The following is a 16,330-nucleotide window of genomic DNA, read 5'->3' as shown; positions in this document are numbered from 1 at the left end:
CACAGCGGTTTATATTGGAAAAATTAGATGCTTTGAACATGTGTTATTATTGTTTTTTCCCCCCAGGAAAGCTGCAACACAGGACTTGAAGATGAATTCTCGGATTCCATTTGCAACCAGTCAGACCAGGTGAAATTGTCCGTGCCTTTCTGATAAATTAAGGTCAATGGATTAATGTAAGGTTTTATTAACCTTCCTTGTGAATTCTGTTTTAAGACAGCAGAGTGTCCTGTGTGCAACAATGCAGCCATGCAGTCCATGCAGCCACATGTGGATTATGGTAATATAAATGATTTCAGTGTAACTTTTTAAATGTATTCCTACGTTCATTTGACAAATTATATATAAGGAGAATTCAATGCATTACCTTTCAAAATGTTATATGTGTGCAAGTGGTTATGTCAAGATAATTTAGTACAAGCTGTTTTCTTTATGTGTGTAGACCTTCAGATAATGACGACCATGAGTCAAGTGGATCAGTACCAGTCAGTCAAATCAGGACCTTTCCAAGGTAATATTGTACATCAGGCAATCATGGTGGCAAATTATGTTATCTGGATAATATACACTATAAAGAGATACTTAAGTATCATCTTTTTCCTGTTGAAAAGCTTTATCATGTATTGTAGTGTGATGAAATGTGGTAATCCAAACAGATGGTATGTCTGTGACATATTTTGCTTTTATTGCTCATTGTTTATGTGAGGCCTGTTCTCACCCCTTAGAATTTCACCAGTATTGGAGGTGTGGCAACTGCTGTAGCATGCCATACCCTAACAACCACCTGGAATAATTGTAGTAAACAGCTATGAAATTATACAGACAGTATAACCATGTCTAATTTTGTTTTTTATTCAAATGCTTAATGTTGGTCAAGAAATGAATTAAATGAAGCATTCAGAAAATACATGTTGGTGTTGTTTTGTTCTATTTATGTTCAATTTTTATCTTTTGTTTTTAATTCCAGTTCTGAAGAAATCTTGGATTGGATCGCTTGTCAAGGTAGCGAAGCCACCACGTCGTTCATCTGTGTGTCACGAACTGACCTCTTCAGCTGAGGCATGCAACAGTGGCAACGGCAGAAGAAGGCATCGCCCAAATGTAGACTTAAGGTCACATTCGATACTGGTGCCCTTGGCAGTGAATTCCTCACAGGTACAAATGTTTGTCTTTATTTAAAGACATGATGATGAGGTATATTCTTAGTTTTAGACTGCCTTTAATTAAGCATGAATGTCTTTTGCAAAAATTCCTTCTTCTTAAAGGCAGATGCAAACTTCGTCCTGGAGAGGAGCCACCCTGTCTTCAGTGAGATTGGTTCTGCCAAACACCAAAAGGAAGTAAACATCATGAACTTTCTCCAAGACTGCCTTCAGGAAATTGAAGATTCTGGTATGTTTTGGCCAAGACAAGGTAATTAAAAGTACTTAACTTTTTTTTACCCTGCAGTTCATTGTATACAGTGCAGTGTAAATGGTTAACTGATTCAGACTATACAACCCATGAAATTTAAGCGTTTTTGGAAACTTGACGTCACTATTTAAAATTAATGTAATTGATAATACAGATGGATGACTTGCATAGTTATATTGACAATAACTGGAGATGTCTTAATTGCGACAACATAATGCCTGTGACCCAGTCACAAGTCGATGAAGATTCTCAGTCATCCAGGTCATTTTCATTCAAAAGGGTTGAAGCAAGGTGTCTGGACTTGTAGAGTTTTATTGAAGACGTTTCTCTGCTCCTCCAAGCAGCTTCACCAGTTCTAAAATAGTTTGGTGAGGAAACAGGATTATATGTGGTAGAGGACCTCAGTGGGTGGGTCTGTATGAAACTCACAAAGAAACTAAGTGTCTTTGATACTTACCTGTGTATGTCTGGCTGTCAGTGCCAGGTGTGTCTAGCGACTGTCTAACGACTATGAGCCTGCAGAGGGAGCTGTGCTTGGACAGGGTAACGACCAATTGTTCTTGCTGGAATCATGTGGTTTGGATTGAAACTTCCTGGGAATGGAAGGCAGCACTGGGTTATAAGTGGAAGAATGATGATGTCTGAGTCCTCCACCTCTGTTAAAGGAGAGTTTTTCCAACTTAGCATAGATGCTTTCATACCACCTGTCCTCTCTGTCTAAAATGTGAACGTTGTTGTCCTCAAAGAGTGTCCCTTTTCTTTGAGGTGTAGGTGAACTGCTGAGTCTTGTCCTGTGAAGGTGGCTCTCTTGTGCTGTGCCATTCTTCTGTGAAGTGGTTGTTTTGTGTCCTCTATGTACAGATCAGAGCATTGTTCACTGCACTGCACAGCATATATGATGTTGCTTTGCTTGTCCCTGGGAATTTTGTCCTTATGGTGGACCAGTTTCTAAGTGTGGTCATGAGTTTGAAGTGGACCCGTATGTCATGGTTATTAAAGATTCTGCGTAGTTTCTCTGATACTCCTGACACATAAGGAATAACAATGTCCTTCCTCTTCCTGTTATGTCCTTCTTGTTGTTGGTGGGTCTCTGTGTAGTTTTTGCTTTGATTTATCAAATGTTCTTATACTCAAAAATGCCACTATGATTTGTGTATATTGTTTATGTAAGGGAATTTATCCACTTGAAAACTAAACTGTATTCTTTTCAATTCAGACTAACATTGTGTTAATCTCTTCATTAAGAACAAAAGGGCCCCAGCAACAACAGTGTTACCCCAGAAGGTGCATCATGCAGTGGATGACTGGACAAAGACACAAGCCTGTTCTGCCAAGCGAAAAGGACTTTGTCATACATATGAAATTCCACCATGATTGTGACACACAACACACCATTTGTTTTCCAACTGTAAGTACTTGCAGTCGTAGAGTCACATTCCCCTCAGCTCACCTGAAAACATACATTGAATTCAAACATTCAACATTTTGACACCTGCCATATGCCACGAGCAAACTTTTGACAGGGTGTAACCACTCAGTCTAAAGGAAAACAACAAAGTCACTGTGACATGTGTAATCATGTTTTATTCTTTTGTAATTTTTAAGTGACAACTTCCTGTTTAAGTCAACTATTTTTGTATTCACTGTTAGAAAACCATTGTTTTTCTGTTAATAATGGTTTACTCCATAGTTAATTTTTGTTCCATGTTACTCTTCAGGGTACCCTCGGTAATGTTTGGTTTTCACAGATTTAATTCTGATGAATGTAATAGAAATTTCATGCGAAAGTTCAAAATGTTTTTCAATAAAAATGTTTGGGACTCCTGTCTCATGTTATAGTCTTGTTACATCTCAGGCATTTCTTGTGTTGCACTTAGACTTTGGATACACTGAACCATTGTTGTGTTCTGCCAAATAATTCTGATGCTGCCAAGGGATTTATCATGGACTGTACAGTTTCCAGAATGCACGGATTCAGGGGGGCACTCAATTTCCTGGACTTGAACTCCATATGGTTCCTCATGCACAGCATCAAACATCCTCCAGTCAGCTCTATGCTCTGGGAAAAAAAGACATTTTCTTTTAATATTATTTTATATGAAACAGTATTTGTTAGCTTCATATAATAACTGCCTAAGTCAAATTTTAAGGTTTTTAGCACTATGGTGCACTGTGATTCAGCAGTGTTAGGTGAGTAGAACAATTTATCCAAAATATGACTTAGGCAATTAAGCTATGAGGCTAATGATTTACCAAAAGAGCTTCAACAAACCTGCAAATCTTCATTTGGGTCACAAGGGTTCTTCATGTGACCCAAAACTCAGAGCTGGTTTGGGGAGAGTCCACCTTCAGTCCATAAAGAATGGTTGTCCCAGCCGGGTGTGAAGGGCGTCTGCCAGACACGGAAGGAAAACATAGTGGGCACAGAACAGATGAAAGATGGCCAGACGCAACAGGCCATCTTCCTCCAGACTGTGAAGAACTTCATAGTAAAGGTGTGTCACGTTGGTCCAGACTTCTCGCCACAGGCGCTCGATTCTAGATCAGAGGCAGAACTTAATCAGATGAAAAATAATAAAAATTGTCTGACTGAAAATACTTCCCAACAATAATGTCCCACTTTACATCTTACTATTGACATACAGTAAATTACGTGACTTATTAATGTAACCTCTGATTATGTACACTCCGCCCAGCTATGAAGCTCCCTCTTCCAGTGCCTTTAACAGTGAACATGGTTTCAGCAATTGAGACATTTTCAACATCCTCATCACCCCTGACCCTTGAAAATACATAGGAGTAATCTTCTGTCATATACATCACAACAAAATATTCAATCGAACATTACTGAAATTAGTAATTAGGGTATGGAAAACAATAGCCCAAGTTTATATTATTGTTTACCTGGAAGGCCAGCCATATTTTTCCACTGCCCTCAGAAAAAATGAATGAGCAGTGTTGGAGTGGTTATTTGTTGCTGGTTCCAGATAGAAAATCTGTATAGAAAGACAAACAGTGTTTGATTATGCAGAGGCAAAATATTAAGGCCTACAACTGCATATATAATCATCATTGATCTCCAGGAGAAAATTCAGGAGTCACAACAGCAACAGTGGTAAATCTGCACTATGTCCCTTGAGTAAACATATGTATTCTCTGGATACAGGGATTCTACAGTCACAGCAGGCATGGAAATTAATCAGAATTAACAAAATGTTTTGTAAAGTTCTGAATATACAATGTTTTAAAATGTTTATTCCCTTCTCCCCCTGTACCTCCTACTTTGCCTCCTGCCTGAAGCCTTAATGTTTATCTCTGGGGACTTCAATCAAGCGACGCTGGACTCTTTACAGGAAACAGGACTATTCACCTGCTGTATGCAAATGTAAGGGATGCATACGCTGCCATTCCTCTACCACCACTGGGGAAATCAGACCACAACCTTGTCCTGCTCCGGCCTCACTACAAGCCCAAGGTACAGAGAGACAGGAAGTGGTCTCCTGAGGCAGAGGAGGCATTGAGGATCTGTTTTCAGTCTACTGACTGGAGAGTACTGCAGGACTCACATGGAGAGGACACTGAGGGTGTCACCCGCTGCATAACTGACTACATGAACTTCTGCATGGATGTTGTGGTCCCTACCAGAACTGTATGCTTCTTCTCCAACAACAAACCCTGGATTACCAGCAACATCAAGGACTTCCTCAACCAAAAAAAGAGAGCCTTCAAGCATGGTGATCAGGAGGAGCTGAGTCACACCTACAGAAGGAAAGTGGAGCAGAAACTGCAGCTGAACAGCACGAGAGGTGTGGGATGACATGAAGACCATCAGTGGATGCAGCTCCAAGAGAGGGAGCACAGTGGAAAGGGATGTGGAGAGGGCCACCCAGTTAAACAACTTCTTCAACAGGTTTGACTGCCCTGTCCCCTCTGCTGCAACCTGTCCAGCTGCCACCCATCCACCTCCACTGACCAACACTGAAACCATCCCCTTTTCCCACCGATCATCCACTGACACCCCCTGTCATCCTCTGGGGAGGGTAACACCCACCCACCATCACAGCAGCTCAGGTAAGTGGAGAGCTGAAGAGACTACATACCAGCAAAGCATCCGGGCCGGACGGTGTGTGTCCGAGGCTACTCAGGGCCTGTGTTTTGGAGCTGGGTGACCCCTTACAGCACATCTACTGCTGCTACACCACCTCAGACCACAGGTCCAACATGCACTCAATCCACTGCAGTTTGCCTACCAGGAGAAAGTGGGTGTGGATGATGCCATCCTCTACCTGCTTCACCAGATACTCTCACACCTGGACAGGGGCAGTAGCGCTGTGAGGATTATGTTCTTTGATTTCTCCAGCGCTTTCAACACCATCAAGCCCTCGCTACTGAGTGACAAGCGGGAAACAATGGGTGTGGATCCACATCTGATGAGGTGGATCTCAGATTACCTCACTGGAAGGCCTCAGTACGTGTGGCTGACTGCACCTATCAGATTGTGGTCAGCAGCACAGGAGCCCCACAGGAAACAGTGCTTTCCCCGGTCCTGTTCACCCTCTACACACCTGACTTCAAATTCAACTCAGACCTGTGTCACATGCAGAAGTTCTCTGATGACACAGCCATCATTGGATGCATAAAGAACAGACAGGAAGAGGAGTAAAAGAGCCTGATCGGGGACTTTGTGGCATGGTGCAGGTCCAACAGTCTGCAGCTCAACACCAACAAGACCAAGGAGATGGTGGTCGACTTATTTGTCCCTCAGGAATCTGATGCTGGCACCAAGCATCCAATGGCAATACTTCCCCTTCTATGCACCTATGTTTATTCTGAACATGCACTAATTTGATTTTTTTTATTTTTAGTACCCTATGTTTCAACCCTTTATGCATGCTGTGCTGTCTGTACCAATGTTGCTACTGGATACCTGAATTTCCCCTCGGGGATCAATAAAGTATCTATCTATCTATCTATCCTCCCACCTGCCTTCATGCTACTCGTGACCTCTCTTTAAACTCCTCCCTTTCTTCCCCTCATATATTGACAGCGATAGAGTAGCCAACAAAATACAAGTTGATCACTGTTAACTTAGTCGTTTAACAACATACAGTACTCTCAAATCCACATAATGTAATGTTAGCCTGGGCAGACATTTAAAACAAAATGCAAAAAAAATATTTTTAACAAATTAATAAGCCAATCATTAGCTTCCAAGTTCTACAATCTGTTTTTTCTGTAAATAGAAGTTAAGTATAACACATTGTTGCTACGGACGCCGATCAAAGGAGCACAGAGGAGAATTCATTTAAATAAACTATTTCATATTTTGCAGGTCAGTGGTAATCAATTAGCACAAGCCAACTTCTTAAGCTAGTAATGCTATCACTAACTTAGCGTGGCCGGCCAGCATGTCGTTATCTTGCAAGCTAAAGCAGTAAGTTTGTAAGTCCAAGAATTGTATATTATTTTAAAACAGTACAATTTCATGAAACAAATACTTGATACACACGTTATTGACTTTACCTGTGATGTTGAGTGAGTCGCCTGGTTCATTGTCGTCAGCCATCTTTGGATTTGGAGCATGCGCAGTTGGGAAAATCGCGGTTCGATTACTTTCCCCTGTGACCTGCCTGTGACCTCAGTGACGTCATTCTTTCCGACTCGTACCCACAAACCGGAATTCGTAGTCGTAGCAATTAAGAGTTGTATTCACAAGACTTTGCACTCACAGCTTTTAGATTTATACTCACATAAAAACAATCTTAACCTGAACAGCTGCTCAGACTCACATATGTGACAGCAAAACACTTTTATTTACATACAAATGTTCAACATTACTATTTTAGGAGGCAATACTAACCTAAAAGTTAATATGTAGCCTGATATTCTCAGTTCTGTCTTGATGCATGTTGCTGTTTTTAACATTTGACTTGTATTTCTGGCGTCAGTGGGTTTCAGAGCCAAAGACTACTACACTGTACCCTGATTATGTCCCAAAAGTTCAGCTTTCGAAATGAGGTGTGTAACTTTTTTACAGAGCAAACAGCATTTTAGTTTGGACAGGAACATGCAGCTTTGGTAATGATCAAGTGTAAAGCCAATACTAGTAGAGGCCTTATCAGGCTTTTGATTAAGACAAGCGGAGTGGGCTGCAAACAGATGTGCCTTCAGACGTAATTCCGACGTAAATACTGCTCTTATCAGAGAAAATAACACTGTGGAGAATGCCTAAACAAAGATAACCCTTCTACAAAGTTGGAAATTAGGCTCTTGTTTCAGGTTTTTGTTAGTGGAAGCCTGACTTGTACAGATTAAACTAATAGCTAGTTATTCCCTTGCTATCCTTCATCCACTGACAAAGCTTTTAGGAAACTAAAAATCATGAATTTTTAACTAAATAGATAACTGTGTTGTTACCTTGGCCATCAGCCAATTGAATTTATTGAATTTACTTATCAGCTTATTTCTCCTTGTTCAGATGTTTAGTTCTGAGCAGTTCTGAATTGTTGTTAATGTACTGATTTCCTCTTCCCTGGGTGCTACCTTTTATGTGAAACTTACAGCTACTGACCACATACTCTAATGTTAATGCTAGATTAATTTTTCAAGCCATATGACACATATTTTACTGTTATAGTAAATTAAATAGTTTATTGGCATTGCTTCATTAATCCATCCATCACCTTCCCTCTGGTGTAAACACACATACACACCAACACAAACTGCAATATAAAGGTCTTGTTCTACATGTAGCTCCTGTCTCTTACATGTACCCCTGCTCTGTTAGTCTTTGACAAAACTAAATTAAATTTTGTTTAAGTCATTTGTAAGCTTAAATTCTGCATGGATGCTCCGCTGTCTCAGGTCATTAAAGATCCTCTGGCTCAATCATATGGCATAAAGATACCATTTTTCTCTCTCCTTTATTGGAACAACTAAAAGAAAATGTGTTATCATAGTAACCAGATACATGGGGATTTGTTTTTTTTTAAAACTTTATTTTTGTTACATTTAATGGAACTATTCCCACCATGCTGACATTTGGACTCCCATTAGAGTAGCCAGATTAAACTGGTGCAACTTTCATGTTATTTGTTTTTTGTAACCTTAACGAGCACAGCACATGTATACCTACATGTAAACTGGGGAGCAAGGTTTCCCATAACTGTGGCTCCTTCTTTTAAAGGGGCAGTGTCGCAGTTCCCAAAGCAAACCAAGGCCACCAAACAGCACAGACATTATAAACACTTAAGAAAACCTGAGAAAAGTCAGAATCAGAAGACAGTATGTTTCATGTTTACAGTGACAGCCACAACAGCATCTGGGTGCTGTCTGGTTCTTTAATTTTTGCTGCTCTTGCAACTTTGTTTTAAGAAGTAGAGAAGGACAAATAGCACTCAAAGGACATTCAATACTCAGTAGGGTAAAATGTAAATAAACAGATAAGTAAATAATATTTCTCTGTCTCAATTTGAAGATAACTGTATTTCCACTTGAAAATATTCCTCCAAACAGCTTAACATAAACCGACTAAACAGAAAAATAAAAGCCCCTGATGATTGTAGTACAATCCTATCAAAAGTCCAGTAATTGATCAAAATTGATCAAAAAAGACACTTTATGCTAACATCTGAGGTTGTAGTTAGTGGTGCTCTTATTTTGGACCTCACTATGTTGTATGGTGCTCCTTCTTCCTCCATGTATGTAAATGAGGTAAACCAAAATCAGCATCACTTCACCATGCAGTTAATTTAACAATGCTTGAAAGAAATGATGTGTTATTCATGTGACCAACTCTAATGATGTATAAGGTAATCCTATTCATTAATAAATCCACAATTACCAGCAGCAGTTAAACTTGGTTGTCCATTTCTCATGCCTTACATTGTGATATGCAAGAGTGATGTCAATGAACGCATTGAGTAACAAGGTGTGTCTGTTTGCAAACTTCCCCCCCGGTAGTCTATGCAGACTGGTCAAGTTTTTTGTTTGTGTTTTAAAAAATATTTCCTGTTATAGGGATCCTTCTGTGTCCACTAAAACCATGTTCTCCTCTGACCAAAGAGAACATAAAAGAACGGAAGCATCCACCACTCCCACCACGTTGAGACTAAGTATGCTTCTTTGATTTAACTCAACACAGCTGTTGTTCAGGAGTAGGTAACAAAATTCACCCCCTGAAACAAAATAACATTTGCAGTGGGAATTGTAGACACCCAGGGGAGGATGTGGTGATAATTCCTCAGTCATTGTTGTTTGGGAAATATGCAAACATGGCCACAACATAATGTTTAATGAAAGGTCTTTACATGGTAATGGGAAACACTGAACTCATAAAAATGCGGTCAGAAAAAGGATCAAGTCAATTGGGTTGCAATAAATTGTGAGCTGAAGCCAGGAGAAATGTCACAGAGTACTGTAGGTGAGTTGGGACCAGATTGTGCAGCCTTGGTAAAGTAATGCACTGTCTGATTACTGTCTAGTTTAAGCAATAGAAAATGTTTAGAAATAGTAAAAATGTTTAGCTCAAACATATGCGGAAAAGCAATTCCTACATTCACACTTGATCCTGACTTGAATAAATTAACCCCTTGCTGCGTTAGTGATGGCTGATTGTATGATACCCTGATAAAAGAAACACATCCTGCAGTCCCCTTTTTTTTAATGAAAAATGCAAACCACCACCCTTTTCTACCAGTTCGTGGACACATCGTGAACTGGATATTCGCCAAGACTGCCAAAACATATAGTAGTATAGAGTTTCATCAACACACAAACATATATATTTTCCTGTAAGTTTAATATCAATTTTCTATGGGTATTTACACCTGTTTAGATTTGGAAATTATTAAGGACATTTCATATTTCACAGACCTGTAGAAGAACCTTAAAACTGTTTCTGTACTAACTTACAATGCAATGCGATTTATGACTCATATTTATGCATGTGGTGAAGAAATAAACAGCCACAATAAATCAGCTACTTAACTGACTTGAAAAGCTTGGCAAAGGCCATCGGCAGACTTACTTGTACAGACTGTCAGGTTCCAGGCACTTGAAGACCACTGAATATAGCACAGAGTGAGGATGGTCTCCAGCCCTCTTCCCGGCAACAACACAGGATGAACCCAAACCAGAGAACAGATCGTCCATCAAGCTCAGAACCTCACCTGGTAGAGATTTGCAATTAAGGAAAAGACGAAAATGAAGACAAAATGAAAGACAAAAAGAACATTTTAGAAAAAGGTCACTCTAGAAATGTTGTTTGTACTGTTTACCATCTATCATACTTTTGCAGAGAAGAGAAGAAAAAAAAGGCAAAGTTATTTTTCAACATTATGTTTCATCTATTGTTCTTAGTTAAACAAAACAATGCCACATGTTTTGGTTCCACCACATGTTTCTTGCTTGGTGCATAACATGGACTTCATGAATGAATTTCTGTGTTGAGGAAAGCAGCTTTTTCCTTATCAATGACTGTTTCATTTGACTCTGGCGTTGTGACTTTCACCTCGGCCCAGTGGGAGGCATTTCACCAGCATCGAGCCCAAGGGTGAATTAAATGAAACTTTTTACTGGCAGCAATCCAACACACACTACATTATAGAACTGTAAGAAAACAGGATTTATTTCCTTTATGGGCACAAGGTACTGTTACAGTGATATCTCACTAAGCACCCCAGTGTCTCACAAAACACTACTTCACAAGTTGTGAAATATCTTTCATGTCAGCTTACAGGAAAGGCGAGCGACGCACACTTGTTCACTTAGACACACACACACAGAACGCCAGTTTCCAGTGCTCATGGGGGTGATGGAAAAAAGAGGGAGCTGTCAAAATAGTTTAAAAGCTCTCAAATGGTTGGATTTCCAACTATTTCTACACGAGGTAAAGGGCAGCTTAGTTTTAGCTTATGTTACATGGGCCAACTTATAAACACAGGGAGTAAGTCTGGCTGGTGGGGCACAAGGGGATGGTAAGAAAAGGTTGCAGAAGAGAGGAAAAAGAACTGCACGAATGAATGATTTGACCTTTTCACAGAAAGAGCTCTGTGTATAGGAGGTTTCCCCCAAACACATTCCTGCTCTGTCGCAGGGCTGCTATTTTGGAGGTTTTACCTTTTTTTTTTTAACATTAATCTTAAAACTGATTCATTTATTTTGCTTTTCAAACCTGCTTGGGGCTGCAAAAGAAGTTGTAAATGTCAACTTCAGCACGTCTGATGTTTTTGTCAAAATTTTGGTCCCATCTCCCATTGATGTTCATGGACTGTATTTCAACTGTACATTTCAAGCTGGAATTCCCCCTTGTTAGTTTTTAATGGAAATAACTCGCATCACCACAAACCTTCATAATTCATTTTTCAACTTTCTCAAGCCTCCAGACCACCTGCACGCAGTGTTTATGTATGTTTTGATAATCTTTAGATAAATTCTTACTCAAAGTGAAAACAATTTATTATACAGACAGATTATCTTATCTTTTTCAACAAGAAATTAAGAAGCCAGACATTTTAAATGATGACCACTTTCAGTACAAGAATCGGTCACATTTTATAACGTATTAACAAAGTCCATATTGTCTTAGTAAGGATAAACATGTCTTCCAATATAGTACTGGGATTTAAACACTTTCCATCATTCTAGTTTTTTTTCCTCCACAATATTGTTTATGGAACAGCACTGCCCTTCATTTGGTTGCCCTCTAAATGTTTACTTTATTAATTTAAATGTTTGTCTTTCGGTGGTGCCATCTGCCTTGTGTTAGCTAATAATAGGAGTAATAATGAAGATTTATGAGTTTGCAACTGGCTAATTCATGATTAGATATACAGTGGATACCGCACACTTCCTTGTCTCCTAGAAATGAAATACATGCACTACAAAGAAAATACACTTGGTGAGAAACTTAATTCTGCCTAAATAATGTTTTTTTTTTTTTTGTTTGGTTTTTTTTTCTGATGAAAGGTATATTTTCAAGCAACATATGTGCAGTTGCAAACTCATTTCATTCGACCGTCTTACATTTTGAGCTCATAACAACTAAAATATGAGTAATGTTTTATGATAAAGCTGCTTGCTTTGGAGATCAATAATAGCTTGCATTTTTCGTTTTTATCAGCACTCCAACATCCAACATCTCCAAAGAGAGCATTGCCCTGAACATTTTTTTTCTGACTCTGGACAGCTGTTGTAAAACATTCCTTCTGGTCTGTTTTTGATGTGGAAAGCGTCATCTTATTATCGACCATCTAAAAATGCCACATGACAAAAAATGCCTGATTCGGCCTGCGTTCACGATGCCTTTCAAATCCGTTCCCTCACCTTTTATTGCAAGCAACTACGAGTGGAATGCCAGCTAAATGCCAGATTTCTGTTGCTACTCCACAAAGGCTAAAAGTAGAAAGAGACAGCTCCAAATATGTGCAGTAAAAGGAGGGAAGGAATAAGAAAAAAAAAATCAAGAGAGAAAGAGACAAACAATGAGAAGTCAGCGAGCGCTCTGATGTTTTATGATTTTAGATGTGGTCATGGACAGGATTGATGATGTCAATGGATGTTTTGACAGTCAGAATAAATCAAGGAACTGATGCGTGAATACAGTACAGTTCAGGAGCAACCACTGGTGAGTTACAGCTAGTAAGTTGAGTTGAGGTATGTGATTAGAACATATTCAAGGCTTGCCAAAAATCAAATAGCAGACATACTTAATCATGCTTATGTAGCATAGCGTATGCTTTCATTCTCTCCTTAGTATGGGCTAGATATTGATCATTGTTGAGTCACAAGTTTTGTTTTGAAAATACATCCCATAGACAATGGACACATGTCTCCCAGAAGGCTTTCGACAAAAACAACAAGAAAAAGCAAAAGAACCATACAAGGGGGGAAGATGAGATTATATGGATGAGTTCTGAGTTCTGCTGCTGCTTTCTGCATGGATGGCTAACTCAAAGTAAAACAGAACACAGTTGTTTTCACATGAGAGTATACGCCAGATGACTTCTCTTCTGCCTTCACATTTTACAGAACCTTATAAGACCCCTACCTGGGATTTGGATAATTTCAGGGTTGATGTGACAGGGGAGACAATTGCTTATTCAATTGCTGAGCCTTAGGATCTTTCAGAAATATTCCCTACTGTTCAGGACAAAATGTGTGCAAGAAATGTGTCATCAATGTATAATTCATCATTCATTTGTGATTTTTTTCTGCAAAAGCTACGGGATTATCAAATGTTAATGATAGTGTTTATGGCTAATTTGCAACACAGTCCGGGTCTTAAACCACAAATTAAAATAAACTTGGCGTAACAATATATGCATACAACAAAGTTAGAAACATGGATAGCATGAGTTTAACTTTGTTTAGTGCCATGAGGCAAAATGTCATAATTTGACATTAAACGTACAATGTTTAACAGACCAAGGACAAGGAATTGCTTAAGTTAACTTTGATCCATCTGATAAAAAAAAAACAAAAGACAAATGTCTTTGGTCTGGTCTTCGGTGGCTCTTGACTGGCTTACTGTATAATTATCAATTTAAGGACTCAGCAGGAGAACACAGTGTGTGTTTTAGTTCTTTTAACAATCATATACTTTTACCTAGCAAATTGTACCCACACATTCCATGGGTCAAACCCTCTTTAAACAGACCCATCTGAAAGCTATAAAATGTTGTAATTACATAAATATAATACCAGTATTCAGGCTTGGTAGGGGTTCACATTGTACCATCATTTGCACACAGTAAAGGGGCTGATATTGGCCCTTTCTACACCAAAATGTCAGTTTTCAAGAGGAAAACAATTGTAAGTAATGAAAAATAAACACTGAAACATTCTAAACCAATATAAAATAGGACAGTTGCTTCACAAGGAATGATATAAAATGTCATTATAAAACCAAAATCCAAATAACAAGCAAGTGAAATGCAGCATAAGTGAAATGAATTCCAACGGAGGGCAAAGAAATAATAATCAATGGCCCTTCCCTCGCTCCCTACTGATTTAAGAGACATCAAATAGGTTACACCAGCTGAAGTTGCAAACTGATCCGACATAAGAACACTGACAGACAGTGCTGGCACCATGAGAGTGGTGAAAGACATCTAGAAATACTGTTCACTGCATGTAGCCATTACCAAGCAAAGCAAACATTATTTACGAGCATTTATTTTTTTTGTCAAGGGGAAGCAGTCAAAAATGAAAGACAGATTTTTGCGTCTGATCTTACAACTGCAGAATATTTAGTAGAAATTCATTCTCAATGTCTGGACTGAACAAAAACTGTTTTTTTCTTTTCAAACTTAGAATTAAACTAAACATTTTAGTGGTATCACTCAGTATCTCTACCAATCAAACCACTGCTTGAGAAAGAGGAAATTCCAGCAAGAACAACAGTTTGTGAGTCATCAGCACATGGTCTTACAAACACTGAAAAAGGCAATATGCTAAAACACAACAGACTATCATAAATCTTCACACACTCAGAGTGCTTTATGACAACAAGTCATAAACACACAATGCTTTCTAATGCACTGTATCAACAGTCATGAAACAATATAGATGTGAGTTCAAGTGTCCAATCGATGGTCTTGATTAGTCATGAACTAGAGACTGACTGATGGGGCTACTCGATACCCATAAATACATACATATCTCAATAAGGAAGGAAGGCTTCATAGTAGGTTACAATAGTCCTTGGTGTATTTTAAGTTGTCATTGTATGTGTTGTTGGAGTTATACATTATCTGTCACTGCCACAGTTACAACCCATAACAACCCCCTCACACACTACACACACTGTAATGATGCACAAAGAATATTTGATTAAGACATTTGTCTTGTCTGTGTGTGGGTGTGTGTGTGTCTGCGTGGGTTTATTGAGAGGTGTTGTACTGGGTGTTTATTAGAACACCTTAACTCATTGTTGCCTTCACAAAGAGAAAATAAAGTTTGACAAAATTGATTTTGTCTTTCTCTTATTTTGAATGCAATAGGTTTCCTAACTATAACTAAACATTCCATTCCTAAAAAAAGCAAATTTAACTTGTTGTTGTTCTCTGCATTTTGGTGTCTTACAAAGTAATCGCTTATGATACAGCACAGATTCTTTTAAATTAATGAAAAAGCATTTCTCTTTTCTTAACACCAACAATTAAATGTTACGATGTCATCATAAAGCATTACGAATCAGAATCAGAATTCCTTTATTTATCCTCGAGGGGAAATTCTTTCAAGGTGTTATATTATGCTATGCTATGCATGCCCCAATAATGCACTATAGATGTGGTCTTTATAAACACACACACACACACACACACACACACACACTAACTACACGCTTTTGTTTGAGAGAGAGAAAGAAGAAAAAGAAGATGAGCATACCTGCTTTCATTCAGTATCACCGGAGAGGAGAGGTTAGGAAGAGGGCTGGTGTGTGTGTGTACGCAGCTGAGTGAGTGAAGACTGGGATGAGGAAATGACACAGGGTGATGAATCAAATGTGGAGTGTTTGCACATGCAGAATGATGCTATGATTCAACTGCTAAACTGGAAGTGTTTTACAAGCCATTGGCACACATGTATGACTATCACTGTGGAAGTCTGATAATTTCTATGGAAGACCTTCAATCATCTACCGCCTCCAAGGTGGTAGCTTTTAAGTGCTTACATACCAGTCTAGAATTAGTTAATAATACACAAAATTGAATCCATTAACTGCACAATAAGATATTTAAACCCACCCAGAAGCAGCATTTATAGCTGTACCCTTCTGAGGGGTTCCTCATGGGTAGGCCTGTGGTCCGTCAACATTTCTGTCAATACCAAAGCCAAAACAGCACACAGCTGGCAAAAATTAAGGCCCCCGAAATTCTATTACGGTAAAAGCCATTTTGCGTGTTCTCCAGCT

At 38.9% G+C, this 16,330-nt stretch overlaps 1 protein-coding gene across 1 annotated transcript in view; it reads right to left on the bottom strand.

Annotated features, from left to right (window-relative positions):
• LOC124051469 (astrotactin-2-like) overlaps positions 1-16,330 on the bottom strand; it is a 237,289-nt gene that overhangs the window by 14,601 nt on the left and 206,358 nt on the right. Inside the window, exon 20 of the mRNA XM_046374872.1 lies at positions 10,442-10,583. Coding sequence (XP_046230828.1) covers positions 10,442-10,583 — 142 coding nt within the window. The remainder of the gene's footprint in view (positions 1-10,441; positions 10,584-16,330) is intronic.

This window comes from Scatophagus argus, chromosome 20 (genome assembly GCF_020382885.2).
Source record: "Scatophagus argus isolate fScaArg1 chromosome 20, fScaArg1.pri, whole genome shotgun sequence".
NCBI classification, from domain to species: Eukaryota; Metazoa; Chordata; class Actinopteri; family Scatophagidae; genus Scatophagus; species Scatophagus argus.
The sequence above is the reverse complement of the archived record's forward strand: the minus strand, read 5'-3'. Positions and strand labels throughout refer to the sequence as shown.